Consider the following 20,187-nt stretch of genomic DNA (forward strand, 5'->3'; position numbering starts at 1 on the left):
GAACAAACTCGGAGGCTAGCTCAACGTGCCATCAAGGCGCTGCGCGTCTCACGATACTTCATTTGAGCGACTATGAGCAAAATTGAGGCGAGGGGATCACTGTATTCACCTTGCGCAGTATTGAACAGCCCAAAATGTGTCTGATGATGCACTTTCAGCATAATTTAAAATAAACGTCTACTCATAGCAATCTGCCAAGTATTTCGCACATGGAAGTGCCCTCTCCTCCAGTCTCAAAGCCCAACAAGATAAGAAACTGATCCCGACGGTGCATACAAATCTATCAAAGCCCGACAGATGACCACGAGTTGCTACTGACGCTTTGTAGACGTCTCACTTTAGGTCCAGGTACGCCAGTCTTCTATCGTCTTCCCAAACTCCCCAATAAGCCTTTACACAAAGAAAATCACAGATGCCGAGTAATTATCTCGACAGAGTATCGTAGCAGGCCGAATAACCCGCACATGGTTGCCGCTAATTGCGGCCAAGTGCCCAGAACTGCCTGGGCTGGAGCTTCAGGCGTCACTTGAAACCACATTTCTGTTAGCCCCGACCACTGACAGAAGAGGTGTGAATCACCGTCACTTCCTGCTCCTCCAACTGCTGTCACGGTGGCCATTACCACATAGATCGCGACAGAGCGTCAATGCTGCGATGGTGCCTACTTTTTCCACCATTTTCTTTCAACTGTTTAAATTGCCATTCCAGACCCTGCAAGTTGAGTGTTGGTGTCCGTATTCTTAGGCCTTCGTCCACCCTTCAGACTCTTCATTCGACCGAGAATACCAGTTGGTCTGACAGGAGGGCTGTCCTCCCCTGACATCATCGCGTCTGCAGTGGCTCGTCGTTCCAACGCTGAACCAGATAACCTCCGGGGGATCGCTGGTGGGCTGGCTGGAGACTTTGCTCCGCCCCGAGGCCTGACACTGATGCTCTCCTCACCTTTGCTAAACTCGGCAAAGAAAGGGTTAGGTTCGGAGTCTACACTAGAGGCAAAGGGCATGCCATCCGGAGACCGCTTGGTGGATACTGCATCGGGATTTGTCAATCTGCCAGATGGAAAATCTCGGGGTTTGTTGTTGATGTGACGGATTCGCTGCGCTAGCGACTTCTTGCGTTGCAAACCGTTATCGGCAATCTCTTGCTGCTGTTCTGCCTGTCTTCGGACGATTGCGCTTCGTGCAGCAGGTGTGCCCTCGAGGAAGGTAGAGGTACCTAAGCCGTAGCTCTCATCTCCATGAACCAGGGATCCACGAGCGACGGGATCAAAAATCGCTGGCTCTGCACTTGAGCTACTTGGGTAGTTGTATCCATTCTTGTTCTTCATGCCGCCAGAGTAATCGCGAAATGCTTCGTCTGTGCCGTGACCCAAGAAAGTCGCATGATCCGGGTTCCGATTAAGAGGGCCGGCACCACCCAGTGAATTATTAAGAGAGTCCTTGGGGAAGGCTTGCATTGGAGCGCGCCTACTGCTGTGCTTATTTCGATGCGGGTTCAAGGCATCAAATGGGCCATCATGATGGAAAACTGACAGACGTTTGATTAGATAGAGAAATATGCAAAAAATGATCAACACAACTTACGGCCAGTACCATATATGCTGGTTGCATCTAGCTGGTCGATAATATCCATTCGTCGGCTTGGGCGACCAGACTTGCTCCGTCCTTTACCATCTCGCTCCTTGTCACGAGGCTCACGGCCCTCGAGACTTTCCTTCTCCCGGCTTCCTTTTTCACGAGCGGCCTTTTCACGGCGTTGTCGGTCTCGCATGCGGTGCTCCTCAATTAGTTTCATTTCTTCGGCCGTAATAGGCTGAGCATTGAAGTCCAAAACGGATGAGTCTGAATTTCGTCGCGGACGTCGGACCGGTTTCCTCTGAGGAGACCTTGATGTTCCGGGCTGGGGAGCTGGGCCTGGACCTGGTTTCCTTGCCCGCATGGCTTCTTCTTGTGACTTGGTAAGTCGGTGCTTGTCGCCAGGCTGTTGGGATTCCCAGGGACGAGCAGCGGGAACCTGATCTGATGGGCGCCGCTGGGCAATCAGCGGCGGAGGCAGCTTATCGTTTTGCATTGTGTCGTCGAGCGTTAGTGAATCCTGGAAACAAACACATAGTTAGCTACTAGGTCGACCCAGCCCTGGTCATTCGGTCTCGTGCGGATTGGTGTGATGGCCGTTGCCGTGCTGGCGATGGCGTCTTTATGCAGAGGCACGTAAACATACGAATATATCTTCAGCGGACAGCGACTTGTGCTCCGACTTGTTGGAAACACCACCTGGCGACTTCAATGGTTGCTGGGACTGGTCGAGGAAAGGATTCCGCGATACAGGTCTCTGGATAGGCGTGGGGTCGGCAAAGGGCGAGTTGGTTGGTGATGGAAAGGCAGCAGCATCAAGGCTGGCAGGCGACGCTGCCCGGTTGCGAAAAGGGTTGTTGGAGGACAGGTTGATTGATAAGCCTGGAGAGGGGAGTTGCCCTATGCAAAAGATATAAAGAGTTAGTTTTGGAATTTGATTCATGCATGTGCGAACCGACGAAACAAGATGAAACGCGACAATCTCCTCCACATGTCACAACAGAGAGGCCAAGTCAAGGGGGATCGGCAGACAATGCGCGCGCCAAAACTGGAGGAGACATCCTGACGGCAGGCATTGCACCACGTTCAATGACGGCGAAAGCTCCACGCCCTTGCCAAGGAGAGAGAGGGGTCATGGCCAGACAAGAGCACATGTGCCGTCCATGACCGTCCATGAGCACAGCTTACCTTGCTGGAAAGGGCTTGGGCTAGACATTTTGACTGGTTGGCAAGGAATAATGCAGCCCCGGAGAGTGTGGTCCGTAATCGATTAAAAACAAAGGATACAGATTAGAAACCTATCAGTCAAAGGCCTCTTGTGGGTGGTCAAATCCCTCGGGCCTTGGTGCACAGGCCGGATGTCATGCCAATAGGAAAGGCACGATGGTAGTTTCCCCGTTGCGGTGAAACGGGCAGAAGGGCGGCTACAGCCAGTAGATGGCGGGGCGTCTATATAGGATCCAGGGGTTTGTCGTTTGAGAAGGGGCGAAGCGGTGCGTCAATCGCCAAAACCGATGCCGACAAAATATGCGTTTCGCAAGCCTTTGGGCAACAGCGGGTCGTAAAGGGGGCGCGATGATGGATGGGAACTGTTAAGGAGAAGGGACCAGGTCGAGATACGCAAGGTGCCGGGTGAAGCAGCTGATCAGGTCAAGTTGGATGGATATTGGTACGACCTCGGTCTGCACTGGGCCGAACGTCTCTCCCGTCGGTCGAATAGCACCAGTTGACAAGTACAAGGTGGAACGAAGCAGAGCTCCTCATGCAGTCGATTCGTCGTCAAACGGATTCGAAGTGCGCAAGTGAAGGTTGGAGGCCGAATCTGAGGGGCCGTGCAACAATGGTGAGGGAATGGGAGCCGTTATGTTCAAAGACGAGCAGGCGACGCTCAGGGTCTAAATGGGCTTGCTGGGATATCGACCTGTGTAACCCATGGCCAGCCACGAAAGCCAGCTTCCTTCAATCGTCGTGGCCAAGGCTCTGAACAGAACTCAATGGATGGGGCTTAGTTCCTCTCTGCGCACAGAAATGGCGGCGTGAAAATTGGGGATCCAGATGGGCTCTAGGCCCGAGAGTCCAGAAGTTGAGATGCACAAGTGGGGGGACTAGTGGTGCCAAAGACCAGGGGTCGTAGTAAATGGTTGCTTTTTTGACGATCGAGCACCTGGGAGATCCGGAGGCACGTTTTTGAACCGGCTTGAGGCTGACGGCCGATGGTCGACGCCAAGGGGAGAGAGTGTGTGTGTGTTGTCGAGCTGTCGAGCAGTCTGGACACAATCGGTAGAGCAATGGGAAACGAACCAGGCTGACGTTCGGGATCCTGCCAGAGGCAACGGCTAAGATGCCATGGTATCCCTCGATTGAAGTTGGACAAGAAATTAAAAAGTGATTCGACGCCGTGGCCAATCTAGACTTCAACCTTGTCGCTCGCTCCGTCACTGTGCCAGCGGTATCTGGCGGTACCAACACAGAACGAGAAGCTCGGCCGCTTTGTTTCGTTTGCCTCAGGCGTTGTTTAGCCAAGATCTGACACGGCTGGGGAAACACTGGTATGCAACGAGCCGGCTTGATCACAGGCAACAGCTCTTCCACTAGGTGATGATGATGGTGTCTCGGACGCTTTGATGCTGTCAGGTAAAAATCGAGAGGTCAATGGTTACTGGGCCAGATCAGACACTGCCTGTCTTGTATTGCAAAATTGTAGTGGCGGGCGACGTATTCTAAGTGGGTGAGCATATCCTGGATAGACGCTGTGCAAATGCAAGAGGACGTTGAATTAATACGAGGCTTTACGTCCGGGTGTTTTCTACAATATTTAGAGGCACAAATGTGTATTTATATATACATATATGCATATTTTGCACATTTACGCATTTTACCTGGGAGTCACGGTCCAAATGTCCCAGTCTGTCTCTAGCACTGAGCAACTCGGCACGTGAGTACGGAGTACTACCAGGATCGTTTAGGTATGGTTGTTGTCTTCCTAACAAAAACAGCAGGAGCTTTGAAGCCCAACTTGCAAAATGTGACTTCCAAATGTCGCTTCAGACCACTCGACCCACTTACGCATGGAACAGCAAATTATGCAGTCTCCGGGCTCGAGAAACGACCCCAGGGCTCAACTCCACACGCCGTCAATCACCAGGTACTATCCTTCCTTCAAAAAGCACGGTGGGGGAGATACTTGGCTGCTACTAGCCTAGGTAGGTGCTTGGCAGACACAATGCTGTGTACGGAGTCCTTGCTGGTATTGCTATTTATTATCCCCACTTTGCCCCGGGCATCATTCTCTTCGGTCCGCCAACAGGTTTGACGGCAGAAGCTGATAGCTGAACAGTACTCCGTATACATCAGTGGACGAGCTCGAGCGACGATAATCAACTCTACATGTCGTTGGCGCCGACATGGGTAGCTGAGGGTCAATTCACGCCCAGGTCCATGGGCGATGGCAGCTGTCCCAGGGTTCTTTACTCCGCACGGCTGGAAGAGGATAGGGCTTTCACCATAGTGTCGTTGATTTTGGCTATTGGACGCCAAGCAGAATCCAACTGTGCGCCGGTCAAAACCTCGTCACTAGCTCATCACGGGCAGAATGTAATCTCGCTATTGCCAGCAAGTGTAGAAATACGCTGAAGGAGGGAGACTTATCCGTCTAAACTATTGAAGCATTCGAAGTTTTGCAGACATGCCCTGGACTCGTCCATGACTACCATTGGAATGTTCAACCCCCCTTTTCGCAGCGATTTATTGGTCGTGCAAATAGCATAACCCCTTTTTTGGCCTTCACAACGCCGAAAAGCGCAACAGACATGCAGTCTTCGAGATTCATGCCCTGGTTGTTACGCCGTGTGAGATCTGCGTTGGGCATGGCCATGCAACCCCGCCGTACAATACCGCCTTGCCCACTTCTCGTGGGCCTCATCAACTCGTCAAATCGCGCGCAGTGCCCGGCATATTATTAAAGTACAATATATTGATTAGATGGGGATAAGCAATTCCCCTGCCCAGCGCGACCCAGCATGACCCACGGCCCCTGAACCGAACGACAATGACGTTGGCCGCATTCCAACAAGCTCACGGCGGAATCACCCACCACCGTTTCTTCTTGCGGACTGCTGGCCGAGAGAGGGGCCCGAAACCACGAGTGGCGGCGTCAACGGTAGAATATGTTCTTGTTATTCGAAATAGCGTCGAAAGCGTTGTGCCTTCTATGATGAATCTAAATTGCACAATCACTCTGGCCCCCCCACTTGCATGCCTCCAGTCACTTCTCGTATTGAAGCCTGGGTGCAAGACTCTGCCGCCAATGAAAGATGGCCATAAATGACGACCGCAATTTGAAACTGTGGGCGTGCAGACATCCAACGACGTCTGTCGTAAGGAGTGGTTTGGTCGTGTTGAGCCAAAATCAAATTTTAGACGCGCTTTGCTAGAATGCTTGTTCCGAGAGACTTTTTTTTCCCAAAGCTCAAGTGTACTCGGTCCAACCGCGTTCCAGAGTCACAATGGCGTACAGGGCAAAGCCCCTTGATACTAAGTTCTACATAGCCTTTTATCTCTAGTGGAAGACAGACAAAAATGCAACTGACCGACTAGGGTACACCGCTATAATAAATTATACGCAATTAGAAACTCAGATGTACTATTGGTATTGTAGGGTATGCTCTTGCCAGAGACTCCTCGCCCGACGTGCGCTGTACAACTCAAGCATACCCACGGAGAGATGAGTTGTCTTCAGGTACAAGTTGGCAATACGATAGCGCGTTTGCATTTCACCTTGTGATAAGACACGACAAGTGCGTGGTTACCGTGGTCGATCTTTAACTACTAGTACTTGCTCCCTTGCCTGGATTATCACCTGGGTATTTTATTGAGTTGGTTTAGTAATTGCGCCACTGAAGAAAAACTGTCTGACAGTGGCCGAAACACGTACGGTCCCCACCATTCCGTCGATTACTATCCAGGGCGTGGTCCAAAGCAGGGGCTTATGCTTGTGACATGTTGGCTCTGTGTGTAATAATAGGAAGTCAAAGTCTTCCGGTACACAAACCAATCTCCACGAAACAATTTCTCATTCTGGTCAATGCCAACGGGGGTTGCGGCGAGATGGGCGAGATTCCCAATCACCAGTACCAAGAGTCGAGCAAGAGAAGCATCACACTCAGCTCAAGCCTCGTCACCACGGCAGATGTAGAGGGGTTTCCAGATTCTTCCCCATGGTTTCTTCAGCTGTACCAATATCGCCTAACAACGCACGCATATTAGCAGGAGAAGACATGCACCGAAGGAGGGTTGAAAAAAGTAGTGCACTTACCTGGCCCTCTGGGTGCCCAGTACTCCCCAGTTTTGGAAATATCTACATGATCAGTCCACTGGATAAGGGTCGAGGCGGCTTCGTCGGATGTGACAGCTGCAATGAAGTCGTCAGGTCTGGTTGATGGGCTGTGAGGATGGGAAGATATCAATATGTATGGACTCACCGCCTCCAGCGTCCCAGTATTTGTCATAGCCGACTCCTTTCGTCATGTCGGTTCGCATAAATCCAGGATGGACAATACTGATTATCACACCTTTCTCCTTCAAGTCCAAACTAAGCAGCTTACCAACCATGTTGAGCGCCGACTTGCTAGCATGATGAGCATAGTTGCCACCGCCCTCCTTCTCGTGGCGGAGGCCTATGCTCCCAGCCTCGGAAGACACCAAGATAACTTTGGATCCTTGGTGGAGCAGCCCAGCGTGAACAAGGCGATGGACGATAAAGACGGGCGCAACGGAACTAGTCGTGTACATTTGGAGCTCTTCATCCCAATTTGGGCCCTTTTCAGCGCTGATGTCCTCTGTGGAGAAGTGGCCAGCGGTGATTATCTGTGGTTCTTGTATGTTAATGACTGCAACTAGGCATGTTCGTCTCGGGTCATCTCCAAGGATACTCACAAGTGTCGACAACGGCTTAGCGTCGCCGAGAAGCTTAACAATGTCGTCTCCGACAGAACTCTTCATCAAGTCGACGCCGTTGAGCCACTTGACGTGTCCTGGAAACCCAGAGGGGACCGCACTAGACCGAGCAGTTCCATACACGACGTTGGCGGCAGTCGCCGCATACTGCTTAACTAGACTGGCACCCAGACCTCGGGTGGCCCCGACAACTAGAATCGTTGACATTTCGGTCGAGCTTGTGGAATTTGCGGTGCGATTAATGACGAAGGCGCCTAGGGGTTTGTTGGAGTCAAATGCTTCTCGGAAATCGAAAATGGTACCAGACGTCGTGCGCGTGTGGATGGATAGGCATCATGGTGACATAATGGCGCCAAGCCCAAGACGTGGACGAATACGGGTGCCGGGTGCCCCACCGTCGACCTCATCAATTGATTGATTCTTCCTAAACTTGTACACAACTCCCTCAACTCAGGGCGCGTTGATGTCTGCGCTACGACAACCGAGCTTCAGTATGCCAATGGCTTAGCTTGTGTCACGCCATGGCTGAGTTTCAATCCGGCATTTCCACCCATTGGGTACGGGAACATGGAAAAGTTGCCTACTCGACACCTGCATATTATTGATGCAAAAACATGGGTTTTGCTCCATGCTTTCTAAAAAGGGATTCAATAAATTGCGCTGCTTGAGACCAGGGTGTGGTTACACGGCAGGCGGGAGGGGAGGGGGCCGGTCTTCAGTTTTCTTAATGTTGTCAACACAAACGCCAACGCCTCCCCAAGTCTTTATCGAGCCGGAATCCATCACCTGCTTATTCCGGGGGAGATGCATATTGGGAGCTACGCAGCTGGGTCTTATCTACGTTGATTCAGTTGTCACCGTTGTTGCCAATTGTTTTGACGTTGGCTGTCGCAACCAGTGAAGCACGAGTTCTGAATTCAGGTGTTGAGAGCAGCCGCAGTCCAAGCTGTCTTTGCGGCATGGAACACTTTGGCTTAATAGGATGAAAATTGCACTGCGCGTCGTGAGGATACGCAAGAAAGTAAGCAAACCTAACACTACGGATCATACAACACGAAAATTCCCAGCTCGAGAGCCACCCGCTCACTTCTATCAGACCCTTCCCTCTCACTTCCTCCTCACACTCAACGACACTCTCTGGCTCGAGCCGTTATCCAAATAATTACGCAACACACTAAATCCCTACGGAAATAGCAACAGCTGTCGTCAACCATCCATCTCGCAGCAAAATAAAATAAAAAAAATTCCGTCTCCACCACTTTATTTCTCGCGCCTCTCAACCACCGCCTTCAAAAAGCTAATCCAACACAGATCCGACTCCGCCCCTTCAACCCCTTCTCCCTGTACATCATCGCTCTACGTCCTACGGCCGTCATATCTTGTGTGTCCAAACATGCCTGGCGTGATGTACAGCAGCGGGGCGCAGCCTCATGTAGAGAAGAAACACCCATGTTGTGCTTCACCATGCCTGTACACGCCGATGACTCTTCCTCGCCATGTCTCCTGACCATCCAGCAGCCCAACTACACACAGGCCCTCACGAAACTAAAGCACACCCAGCTTCAACATACAAATAACCAGCCAGTGAACTTTGCCTCCTACCCAGCATCAACCTCCTCTCAACCACCAAAAAAAGCCCCAAAACCCCCAAATAAAAAGCAATGGGCTCAAAAGTCCCCAACGGCACCGGCTGCAGAAGCCACACCCAGCTCGAGCACGAGCTCGCCTCCCGCGGCGCGGCGCTGTCCAACAACACCATCCCCTCGTCCGAGTTCCTGGTGCGGTGCGTGCCGTCGGCCGGCCTCATCGTGTCGTGCGGGTGCGTCATCGTCGACCCGGCCGCGCGCAAGGTCGCCATCGTCCACGACCCGGACACGCGCATCACGCAGCTGCCCAAGGGCCGCAAGAACATCGGCGAGGACATACACGCCGCCGCCCTCCGCGAGGCCCACGAGGAGACGGGCATCCCCGTGACGCCGCTGGCCCTCAAGGTCGCCACCAGGGCCACCCCGACGGAGGACATGCTGCCCCTCGTGGCCAGGACCCCAGACGGCTTCCCAGAGGACGTCACCACCGCCGTGCCCAACTGCGAGCCAGTCGCCGTGTGCCACCACAGGTGCTCGGGCACCTTGGCCTACAAGCTTGTGTTTTGGTACGTCGCACAGGGGGACTCGAGCCTGCGGCCCGTCGACGGCACCAAGGAGGCGTGGGAGGAGCACTATCAGGTCGAGTGGGTAGATGCCAGGGCCGCCGCGGCGAGGATGAGCGTCGCCGCGGACGGGGAGGTGATACAAAAGGCTGTCGAGGACATGGTGGCTTCTGGCTATGATATTTAAGGGGCGGCTTTTGTAGAGCGGGCTCAGGGGATAAAACGCAATGGTTCGGGCAAGACACAGACGATATATACGGACGGCATCAGCGTAGAAAACTAGACATGATGCAAGATGTTAGACTAATGGTTTTTTCTTCTTCTTTTGTTTTGGGGGGGGGGAGGGAGGGTAAGGACGTAGCGCTGGGTTGAAAAACTGCTTCATGCTAGACGGATGGATGAAGTGGAATTGTGTGAAACAGACTACGATTTGATACGTCATGCATGACCTTGTTGTTATCCAACTTGATATGCCCACCTGGCTTTAGCAAGACAGTCACAATCGCCACCATAAATCCCAAAATCGACCATCAACTTTCATGTCTGTTCATTTCACACACCATAATATCCCTCTGCGCCATGATGCTCCCCATCCTTGTGATCCAGAATACAAAACTTCAATAATAGTCCCATTACAGCCACAACACATGCTGTCTCGACACAACATCTTCATGCCGTCTCCTCTTCTCGTAAATGATGCTCATGAGAAAAAAAAAAGCCCTTCACAGGATTCCACTACCCCTCAAATTCAACTACTCCGGTGCCTGGTGCCGCAACCGTCTCCGCTCTTGGGGGTCCCTCTCCTGAGTTGACATCTATAAGATCCTGGTCCTGCTCTTTCGATGATGCTCCTGCCCCTGCGTCTAGTCCGTCTAATAAATCGCGATCAGAGCTCTTGACGGATCGGTTATCCCCGCTGGGACCGCCTGGTCCTTTCCTAGCCCCGACCGCAATGCCAATATCATCGTCGTCCTCCTCATCGTCCTCAGGTCGCTGCCCAGGAAGCGCATTCTTCTCGAGTTCCTTCTGCGCCTCCTCCATGCGCCGGCGTACTTCGGTTGCTACCCGCATCCCGTCCGTTACAATGTTGTCCAGCACGCCTCGCAAGCCGCGTCCTGCTCCGTGCGGTCCAGGCTGAACGGGAAGAGGCGGCTTAGAACCAAAGCCCAGGCTGGCAAAGGTTGTCAATGACGAGCTTTGCGGTGTTACTGCTGCGTTCTGAAGACCCTCAATGATGTGGAATGAGAAAGGGAAGGAAGACTCAAAAAACTGCTCCAGGAGCTCGTCAGCAAGTACAACCATTCTGAATGTTGGTAGCGTCATATGCAAAGGCTGCGCTGGGTTCAGTGCGGCGTTGGCAGCTTCCGACTTGGCCTTGGAGACCTTGCGTCGCGACTCGTCGTTGGTGTCATCCGCTGGCGCTTCCCCGCCTGGTAACAATTCGTTCGTCTTCTTCGCTTCCTTTGGCGACCCCGATGGAGACTCCAGCCCGAGAAGATCCTCTTCGTCTTCATCATCCCCTATGGCAAACGAATTCTGGTCCACCTCGGCGTCTTGTGACGCGTTGCTTGTATTCTGGTTCTGGGGGTGATCCGGATCGGCGTACTCAAAGCAGCGGCGGATGAAGGCGCTCACACTGCCGAGGAACCGTTCATTGACTGGTATACTCGCTGGTAAGCTTGCCTGAGACTCATTTGCGCTGCCAGTTTCACCGTTCAGCGCAAGGCTTGATGCATTGGGGCTGAGTGTTCCCTCGAGCCCACGTCGTGATAGGAACAGCAATGCCTCGGAAATGCGTAATATCCCTTCACGGTCAACCTTGCCATCACCATCATCATCGTAGAGCTCGAAAAAATAGGTAATAGTGCCCATGATGTCTCTCTTGCCCTTGATACCAGCCAATCCTGTGACAACATTTTGCAGCGTCAGAGCTGCGTTTCCGTCTACATCCCACTTCTTGTACAGGCGCCGCAGAAACTCATGCTCTGCGGGCTCCGGGCCAGCACCCCACGGGGACGCGGGACCTGGAGATTTCCGAGCAGTATTAAACTTGGGATATTTATCGTCTCCAGTCATGGTGTCCCTTCTTGAGTTTCCAGGGGAATCGGACAACGCCCATTTACACATGCTGGCAAGGAATTCTCTGAATGCGTCGTAATCCATAAGATTTGTGCTCGGGCCTAGGCCTACGCGGCCCTTTTCCACCTGGTTAGGCGCAGAGGAAAAGATTTCGGAAGCTCGCATTCTACTTGTCTTGGCCCGGCGCTTCTGCTCCTCCTGAATCATGAGGTCTCGCTGTTGTCGCTCGTACAATACACTATAAAACCTGTCATACAAGGCACCGAGCTCATCTGTGTTGAGCAGCTTGCTGTCGGGGCCCAAGTTTCGAATTGCCGTTCTCTTGGCAAAATTTTCAATGTTGTTGAGGACCGCATCCTTCTTCTTTAGTCGCAACTCGGTGATGCTGCTGTGAGTGATGCCAGAGAACTCCTTGAAAGCAACTACCATGAGCTCTTGAAAACGGGTGACCGCTCGAAGCTTGGGGTTCTCGGATTTGGGGTGAGCCGACTCATCCAGCCTGGAGAAATACGCCTTGAGGACGGATATGAATGCGCCGTCATCAGCGGCATCCAGCAACTCTTCACCGTTTATGCGCAGGATCGCTAGGCCGACCTGGAACAGCACCTTTGGCCCTTCCACAAAGAAGACATCTAATACGCGGAAAGCGAATATCAAGGGCATTGAGTTGATGTACAAGGACAGGAACCAGGGCAGCGAGACAACTGATAACTGGACATCGCTCTTGACTAAATGTTCCCAGAGAATCGGCATGGTCCTTTCCACCAACGACTCGAACACCTTTTGGTCCAGTAACGTGCCGTACATGGTTGTGGAGTAATAGCCGGGGACAAGACGATCGCAAAGAGACGAGAGTAGGAAGAAGGCCTGAGCCTCTGACATGTAGATGAGCAGCGCCGCCACGACAATATTCATGGCCTGGCAGTATCCAACATCAGGATTCACCCAGCTATATGCAGTAAGAACCCTGCGAAGCCTGCCAATACCTTCCTCACTTTGGAAACCGGGATATTCGGGCAGACTTCGATTCAGATCCTTCTCAATCTCGTCAATAGCAAGCGACTCTTGTCCTTCGAATTTGGTCAAGGTATCGGCATACAGAGTTGGTTTCTCAAGTCGCAAGTAGAGCGAACCCGAAGTTAGTTCCCATATCTCTCCTCGTAAACGATTTGGCAGGCCGACTCGAATCAGCTTGTGGAATGTGGGTTGGCGTATAAGGGTCGAATTTCTCCCATTGTCTCGCAAGTACTCGGCCCAGAGTCGCATCTTGGCCCTGTCTCGCAGCTTCTTGGGATCGCCGGGATACCTAAACACCATGCCAAGACCGGCATCGGGCGGGTTGGAATTCTTTTTTTCTTCCGATCGGAGGAGATGTTCAGAGTAGCATTCAGCAACGACCTTGCGGAGCTTGCCGACGTTGCCGACACCGGCTCTCAGACCTCTCTTGAGTCCATCGCAAAACCGTTCACAAGCAGGTCTGGAGCCGGCTAGATGGATCGTGATTCGTTGTTCTTTTGCATCTTTAACGTCTTTGCTGCTGTCTTTATCTTTAGGGCCATCTGCTAACAGCCCATTCCAAGTCGTAATGGCAAGTGCAAACTGTCAAGAGGAGGCGGCGTGTTAGCACCTGCTGATGGCTTGGTTGACACCGCTTTACTATGATGCCCGGTGGCGCATGAGGGCATTCCTACCTGAAAATTTTGGCTATTTAGTCTCTCAACTCTTCTAATCGCGCACAGAGGAAACGTGAAACCATTCCCACTTGGCCCCGCGCCATGGGTCGGTCCTGTAAATGCCAGAGACGTCGAGGCGGTAGCAGTCTGTACGAAGCTTGTGGGCGTGGTGGAAAAGCACATGTACGACTCGGACAAATGCAGCTTTCCGGCGTAATGCCATCCTCGATCGTGGTCTCTGTCGCCCTGGGTAGCATTGGAAGGTGGGATGGTAAGCTCAGCATTGATCTCGTAGAGGGGATTTTGCGAGGAGGGCAAGCGGAACTGGCTCTGGAACAGGGAGGCCTTGGAAGGGTTCCGATCGGAGCTGGAGAGATTGAGGCCTTGGGTCGGGTCAATGAGCTGCTGGGCCTTTTGCACAATGTTCGTGAAATTGGAGAACATGGTCGCGGATCAGCGGCGCCGCATGGCGGTGCGAGATGGAGCGGGCAGCTTGACTACCAGGTCGGGAACTGGGCCGGCGGATATGTCTGTTGAATCGGATAGAAGGGGCTGTAGACGCAGTTGTTTGTCACGAGTGGAGGATGCAACGGCGGGACGGTTACGGATCCGCCGGGTCGTGGTGTTCAGAAGACTATGAGTTGCAGAGATGTTTCGACGATTGAGATGATGATGGGACGGGGGTGGGATGGAGCAGAGCAACCAGACTCCATGTCGGCTTCTACCAGACATACTGATGAATGCAGCCAATGGAACACGGGCCGCACACATTGATGGGGGCAACACGGGCAGTTGTTGGGCGACGACAGGCGGTAGGCTGAGGCTGTGGGCCCAGCCGTCAACCAGGCCGTGGTGGCTGGCAGTTGGCCTGTCGATCTCTGCTGTCAAGCGAATCTTGATCGGGTCTGGCTGGCAGCATCAAGTTCCAACACCAGGCCATTTGCACTTGGAACTCGATACAGTACAGTGTCTGCCCACCACATGCATTGATATGCACGCCTGTCTGGTGCACCAGTTCATTCTTTTCATCCAGGTTGGCTTCATACATCCATCTGTGCTGCGCCTCAGGATTCAAAGTTGCAGACCGCCTTGAAGACCGCCAAGGCCACTTACTGGACTTTGCAACGTGAGAAACGCCAGAGACGTGCACCCAAAAAAAAAAAAAAAAAAGGAGGAAAAGAGTGGGAGGGGGAGAAAAGAACGTACGGAGTACTTATGAGGCTCAATCCCAAAGTAGAATATCACACCTGGAATGAAATCTCTAGTCCAGCATTTAAGTTGGGTACCCGGGTAAGTAATGCTGCGGCGCATCATAAGCTCTGTGTCTTCAATGTCGTGGTACTCCTCTCTCTCTTCCATGTAAGTACTTACTTGCATTGAACCCCAAGGTATTCGGTGTTGATGTTGGAAAGGGGACACATTACGCCGTGTTTAAAGTTGCCCGTTTAAGGTGCCCAAAGCGTCGACGTTGACAGAAAAGTAAGGCATATCCGCCCAATTTCATCCCACCTTTGCTACGAGCCAACTAGCACTGCAGTCCTGCGACACTATAATATATCACGTTTAACCATAAATCCAACTATGCCAATTTCACGATATTTGCTAAATCCCCAGACGTAATGTATATACACCAAGTTGCACAGGTTGGAAAACAGTCCCTTTCTAGGCCAGCCATATAGGTCGTCGCCGTGATCATGACAACACCTACAAAAAACGAATCGAAAATAACGTAAAGGCCTTGCCAACTACCTAGATACGTAGTCTTTGATCACTTTTCAGCAAAGTACAGACTAAACGTAGTGTCTGAACATGAAAATGTAAAATAAAAAAAGAAAACAAACCTCCGATGCGGGGAATCGAACCCCGATCCCTGCGGCACTCCCAAGTCTTGGACTATGAAAGCGCAGTATGATAGCCACTACACCACATCGGATGTCGGATGCTTCTTTGCCGAGGAAAATTACTTCATAAACGATCTAACTACTCCGCCACCGTCGAAACCCTCGCATCAGAACGGCGCACATATGCGATCCCCCGAGCGTTGGACCATGAATCTCGGACAAGTCCATCGCAGAGGCGGAAGCCAATGCCGAGCAGCCCTTGGCGTAGCCTTCTGGACCTTGCCCAAGCAATAAGAGGCGGATGGCAGCCGCGGCTATCCTACTCGAAACCTTGGCTTTGGGAGACGCCATCCGCTCCGATTGGAATTCCGCCACTTCTAGCACAAGAGTTTGCTGGCTATTCTTGTTGTCAATTAGTCGGAGAGTCCCTCAGTGAGTCTTTTATGCGGACTTGCTATCGGAAAACAGACTTGAGGTAGCTATTTTAGAAGTCAACCTCTATTGATCGAACAACGGACTTGGGTGTAGCAACACATTTCGACGAGGAGACCTGACATGAAAAATTCCCTGCTGGAGGAGAAGAACCATTAATATCAATTGGACCAGCCTGTGTTTGACAAAACAAAGACAATACTAGAACTCATAACGCAAGATATCACCAATGTTGCTGACACATATGCCTACCCTACAGTGGCAGGACAATTGCTGCGCTCTCCCCCTCCACCTCTATACCAATAAATTTGATGCGACGCGTCACACTGGTCTTGCTTCGAAATTGAAGGGCCGTATTTTCTACGCATGACCAATACACTTGTTCGACTCGGGTATCGGGTCGTGGGACATGCTCAACAAATGCTCGTTGATAACCGGTTGATAGGAAAGCCCGTGGTCGTTGTTGGGTGCGTTTATCGTTGTTGCTCAAATGATGGACAGCATTGATCCGAGCTGTACATTGAAAGAGCTCGATAGTCATGTTGATTTACGTGAGCTATGTGCAGGCATGAGGGTTGATCCCTCGGAAGGCTCTTGGCGGGTGCGATAAGTCTGGTCTCATGGTGCATATGAGTGGACGGCAGTCGCACGATAATCAATTTCCTTGGCTCCCGTAGAATAGCACTGCCAACTTGCGATGATCACGAAACAAAGTCATATTCTGATATTCCATCATCGCAGCGGACTGTATTTGTGAGGGATCGCGGCAGAGCAAAGAGAGGCGATACGACAATCACACGAGCCAGTGAGTATGAAACAAGCATCAATACTGCAGAGCTAGCCCTTGATGCATGAGGGACACTCCACGTGATATTGATCCCAGCAGGATTCGATTTATTCAATAATAGAGCTCCCTAGCAATTTGAGGAAAGAGAAACGGTGTCTGGAAGGATATGTTGTCCCATGGCGAGGTGTGGACGAATGCACACCGGTCAACCAGCGTTGCATCATAATGAACACAATAGGCAGGTACTTGGTACCTTGTCTGGGCAAAAGTTGCTTGGCCACTTTACCTGAAGTCGTCTTCGGGGCAACTAACGCCGCAAGAAGTTTTGAAGCGGGTATTCTCAGATGTGACTTTACACAGCAGCTGCATTCAACGTTCGTAGTTGAAGCATTAAGGCTCTGAATATTTTTCTCACCGGCTGCCGATTAAATCACACTCAGTCGAACAATTTAGGAGCTGGAATGAGCATACCGTATGTACCTAGATGCACCCAGGTCTGCCCGCCTTTCCCCCACCACACAGTTGCGTCATAATTTGAGATAGCAACGGGGGCGCCCCTCCACATGTCGGCACCCAAAGCGTAATCCTATGTAGTTACATAATAGTTATTGTGTCTCCAATGTTCCTCAGGGTTGGGGGCTCGGCTGCTGTAGTCCCCGATGCTCCCCGACATGTGCGTGTAAAATGTTAGTTACGTATCCGAACTGCTGGGATCAGGGCGCTTCCGGGACTGATTTGATTGATTTGATTGGGGTTTGCTCCAGCGCCGCCAGCAGCAGCTTTTGGCTTTTTGGCTTGTGGCTTGTGACCTGTACGCCGCTTTGTTTTGTCGGATTTTGTCGGTTTGTGATTGTCGCCATGTTGCCCGTTTTATCCTCTCGCCTGCACTTGCCTGCGCTGCGCTTGCATGCGCCTGCATCCGCACATGCACCAGACGTGCTGATGCTGGTACATACATGCACATTGTACGTGCACATACTCCGTACAGCATGCTCAAGTACACACATATTATCAATAGACTAATACTAATACGAAATCCTCGAGCGCAGTCTTGGCGCTGGCCCCCCGTCATTCCAAGCACACATGTACAATAGTACACGCCGTCGCCGTCGCTGTCTCAAATCGCAACATTGACCGACGCAGGTAATCCTGTCATCCTATCCTCCTCCCCCCAAATTCCGGAGGTCAGCATCCACGTCGGAAAGCCCGACGTCACGACTGGCTTGCTTGAATCCCCGAATCCCCATCCTGTGGTTGACCCGTTTCTTCCACATTCCTATGTGACTTGCCTTATTACTCCTGTTGCTGTCGCGCCCGCCTCGCTTCCGCATCTTGTGCTCGCTAATATTGGCCTCGTCCCCAACATCGCTTCAACGGCCGCTACCGTCGCCGTTGTGCCGTCATCGATTTTGCTCTCTTTCTCTCTACTCCGTATTGTGCCACGTTGAATCCCGCCGAGAACTGCCCCGTTGTCAAAGCCTGGTGCAAGCCACCGCTCAACTTGGGCACCTCGTTATGCCTCATCAGGTCTAATTCACCACCAGAGCCAACCAACCGAGTTAGCTTAGTCGGACTTGACAGAACAAGAAAAAAGCATACCACGGTTCAGTTGCCGCCTCGACGAAAAAAATTCCGTCAAGTCGGCACAGGCCTAGATACTCGTTATATTTTTTTTCATTATTTTTTTAACCCGTTTTGGCCCGCCTTTTCCCCCTCCGCCTCCTTGACTTCTCGTGGCCATTCTCAATTTGCCTCGGCATCAAATCGCTGAGCAGCTCGACTGCCTGCCTGTCGCTGTCTCGCAGAGCCCACCGTCTCTCATCTCTTTCCCGCGAGAACAGAGGGCACATGCTTCGAGAGAACCGCGCCGGCGCTGCGTATTGTCGTTGCTCCTGCTCCCTTTTATTTGGCGCGTGTATGAGCCATATCGGAATCCCAGTGGCCATGGACCGCACCTGAAACCACCTGCTCAAACGGGGGTGATTGATCCAAGCCTCAATCTCTCTTTCAACACATTTACGAAACAACAAAGGAACCATCAATCCAAACTGCGTCTTGTCCATATTACTAGTCTTCTCTCCCCACTTGGTACTTCCTGGCTCGCATCTCGCCGACAACAATCTCTCGACATCAACTTCAACAGAATGGCGGCTACTGTCGCACAGTCGCAGGCGCCAGCCAACTTGCCTTCGAATGGCCTTACTTCGTCAGCTGCGCCAGGCTCCCATGCAGCGCATGATGATCATTCTTTTCACAATTGCCAGGCGCATTCAAAAATACAGGGCGGACAAGCTGAGTCGTCACCACAAACCCACAGGTTTGAGCCCAGCAACTTCAACGTTGTTCGCACCTTGGGAACAGGTTCGTCACTCAAACACGAGCATCGTCACTTCAACCTTGATACATTTCCCCTTGACCCCAGGCAGTGCCGCCAATTCAAACCTAACTAAGCCATCTAGGCACATTTGCGCGAGTATGCCTTGTCCGGCCGTCCAACGCCCCCAATATCCCATTAGAAAGGGACACCACGGGCACCGCCCAAGTATACGCCCTCAAGATCCTGCGCAAAACACAAGTCATCAAACTCAAGCAAGTGGACCATGTCAGACATGAGCGAGCCGTCTTGGCCGATGTAGCCGGCCACCCCTTCATCACCAACCTGGTCGCTTCATTTTCAGACCACGACTCGCTATACATGCTCCTGGATTACGTCCCCGGCGGTGAGCTATTCAGCTACCTCCGCAAATTCAGGCGCTTCGACGAAGCCACCGCCCAATTCTACGCCGCCGAGATTGTCCTCGTACTGGAATACCTGCACGAGCAGCAAGGCGGCGTGGCCTACCGGGACCTCAAGCCGGAAAACCTCTTGCTGGACAAGGACGGCCACATCAAACTCGTAGACTTTGGCTTCGCCAAGCGACTAGGCTACAAGGGCGACCATCCCGTCGAAACATATACCCTCTGCGGCACGCCCGAATATCTAGCCCCCGAAGTCATCCATAATAAGGGTCACACCACAGCTGTCGACTGGTGGGCGCTAGGAATCCTGATATACGAATTCCTAACAGGATATCCGCCATTCTGGCATCAGAACCCAATTGAAATATACAAACAGTAAGAAAACCGGGTCCCAGGACAGACCCAAAGAAGAAGAGAAGACTAACAGGCGGATTAAGAATTGTCGAAAAACCAGTCGCATTCCCCCATGACCCGCCCATATCCGACGAAGCCAAAGACATCATCTGCTCCTTCTGCACCATCGACCGCTCCCGACGCCTCGGCAATATCAGCGGCGGCGCCGCCCGCGTCAAGGCTCACCCCTTCTTCCGCAACGTCAACTGGGACGACCTGCTCAACCGTCGACAACTAGGCCCGATAGTCCCGCCGATAAGGTACCCGGGCGACTCGCAGTGCTTCGATGTATACCCCGAGGACGACGGCCGGCGAGAGCGGTACACTGAGGAAATGGCGCGGCAGTATGATCCGTATTTTGCGGATTTCTAATAGCAGAGCATTGGCCTTTTATTTTTGTTTTTGTTTCTCGTTTGGGCACGACTACATGGCTGGTCAAGTCGGGGGGCAAATGGCAGCGGGTAGGCGTAAGAGAATGGGCATTTTTTTTTGGTTCAGTGTAAATGAGATGCCTCGGAAGAGGCGCCGACATTGAAGATTGGGAGAAAGTATTGTATTTTTGTAA

At 52.1% G+C, this 20,187-nt stretch overlaps 5 protein-coding genes and 1 non-coding gene across 8 annotated transcripts; 2 read left to right on the forward strand and 4 right to left on the reverse strand.

The window, feature by feature from the left end:
- Window positions 1-125: 125 nt before the first annotated feature.
- Window positions 126-3,972, reverse strand: J3458_009453 (uncharacterized protein). Of its 2 annotated transcripts, XM_007808962.2 has the most exons (4): window positions 2,763-3,972; window positions 2,221-2,474; window positions 1,584-2,094; window positions 126-1,527 (listed from the first exon to the last, which is right to left on the reverse strand). In XM_007808962.2, exons 1-4 carry the CDS (start codon window positions 2,788-2,790, stop codon window positions 692-694), a joined length of 1,629 nt encoding a protein of 542 aa, XP_007807153.1. In that variant the 5' UTR covers window positions 2,791-3,972; the 3' UTR covers window positions 126-691. The 2 variants fall into 2 exon arrangements, with proteins under 2 accessions (XP_007807153.1, XP_065975591.1); XM_066119794.1 differs by having other exon boundaries at window positions 2,221-3,972.
- Window positions 3,973-6,171: 2,199 nt separating this feature from the next.
- Window positions 6,172-7,949, reverse strand: J3458_009454 (uncharacterized protein). 2 transcript variants are annotated; one of them, XM_066119795.1, is made up of 3 exons: window positions 7,509-7,949; window positions 6,889-7,439; window positions 6,172-6,818 (listed from the first exon to the last, which is right to left on the reverse strand). In XM_066119795.1, the coding sequence occupies exons 1-2, from the start codon at window positions 7,734-7,736 to the stop codon at window positions 6,999-7,001; spliced, it is 669 nt and encodes a 222-aa protein (XP_065975592.1). In that variant the 5' UTR covers window positions 7,737-7,949; the 3' UTR covers window positions 6,172-6,818; window positions 6,889-6,998. The 2 variants fall into 2 exon arrangements, with proteins under 2 accessions (XP_065975592.1, XP_065975593.1); XM_066119796.1 differs by having other exon boundaries at window positions 6,889-6,984; window positions 7,055-7,949.
- Window positions 7,950-7,978: 29 nt separating this feature from the next.
- GYP2 (GTPase activating protein (GAP)) lies at window positions 7,979-14,063 on the reverse strand. The gene is made up of 2 exons (XM_007808959.2): window positions 13,449-14,063; window positions 7,979-13,356 (listed from the first exon to the last, which is right to left on the reverse strand). The coding sequence occupies exons 1-2, from the start codon at window positions 13,872-13,874 to the stop codon at window positions 10,414-10,416; spliced, it is 3,369 nt and encodes a 1,122-aa protein (XP_007807150.1). The 5' UTR covers window positions 13,875-14,063; the 3' UTR covers window positions 7,979-10,413.
- Window positions 9,191-9,865, forward strand: J3458_009455 (uncharacterized protein; the record flags this gene model as incomplete). Its single annotated transcript, XM_007808960.1, has 1 exon — window positions 9,191-9,865. One exon carries the CDS (start codon window positions 9,191-9,193, stop codon window positions 9,863-9,865), a length of 675 nt encoding a protein of 224 aa, XP_007807151.1.
- A 1,208-nt stretch (window positions 14,064-15,271) lies between the features above and the next one.
- J3458_009457 lies at window positions 15,272-15,363 on the reverse strand. Its single transcript has one exon. It is a non-coding gene; the product is annotated as a tRNA-Glu (tRNA).
- Window positions 15,364-18,634: 3,271 nt separating this feature from the next.
- On the forward strand, window positions 18,635-19,994 carry PKA4 (cAMP-dependent protein kinase catalytic subunit; the record flags this gene model as incomplete). Its single annotated transcript, XM_066119797.1, has 3 exons — window positions 18,635-18,851; window positions 18,950-19,604; window positions 19,667-19,994. 3 exons carry the CDS (start codon window positions 18,635-18,637, stop codon window positions 19,992-19,994), a joined length of 1,200 nt encoding a protein of 399 aa, XP_065975594.1.
- Window positions 19,995-20,187: the final 193 nt, after the last annotated feature.

This window comes from Metarhizium acridum, assembly GCF_019434415.1.
Source record: "Metarhizium acridum strain ARSEF 324 chromosome Unknown scaffold_141, whole genome shotgun sequence".
Lineage (NCBI taxonomy): Eukaryota > Fungi > Ascomycota > Sordariomycetes > Hypocreales > Clavicipitaceae > Metarhizium > Metarhizium acridum.

What these genes read in the sequence shown, in the direction of transcription:
- J3458_009453 (XM_066119794.1), bottom strand. Translation starts at nt 2,517, where the DNA reads ATGAATCAAATTCCAAAACTAACTCTTTATATCTTTTGCATAGGGCAA. An exon ending in TGTCCGCTGAAGATATATTC is followed by an intron (nt 2,095 to 2,220) that starts GTATGTTTACGT and finishes GTTTGTTTCCAG; the next exon opens with GATTCACTAACGCTCGACGA. An exon ending in CAGCATATATGGTACTGGCC is followed by an intron (nt 1,528 to 1,583) that starts GTAAGTTGTGTT and finishes AACGTCTGTCAG; the next exon opens with TTTTCCATCATGATGGCCCA.
- J3458_009454 (XM_066119796.1), bottom strand. Translation starts at nt 7,736, where the DNA reads ATGTCAACGATTCTAGTTGTCGGGGCCACCCGAGGTCTGGGTGCCAGT. An exon ending in ATACTGGGACGCTGGAGGCG is followed by an intron (nt 6,985 to 7,054) that starts GTGAGTCCATAC and finishes ACTTCATTGCAG; the next exon opens with CTGTCACATCCGACGAAGCC. An exon ending in CTGGGCACCCAGAGGGCCAG is followed by an intron (nt 6,819 to 6,888) that starts GTAAGTGCACTA and finishes GTGCGTTGTTAG; the next exon opens with GCGATATTGGTACAGCTGAA.
- GYP2 (XM_007808959.2), bottom strand. Translation starts at nt 13,874, where the DNA reads ATGTTCTCCAATTTCACGAACATTGTGCAAAAGGCCCAGCAGCTCATT. An exon ending in TAAATAGCCAAAATTTTCAG is followed by an intron (nt 13,357 to 13,448) that starts GTAGGAATGCCC and finishes TCCTCTTGACAG; the next exon opens with TTTGCACTTGCCATTACGAC.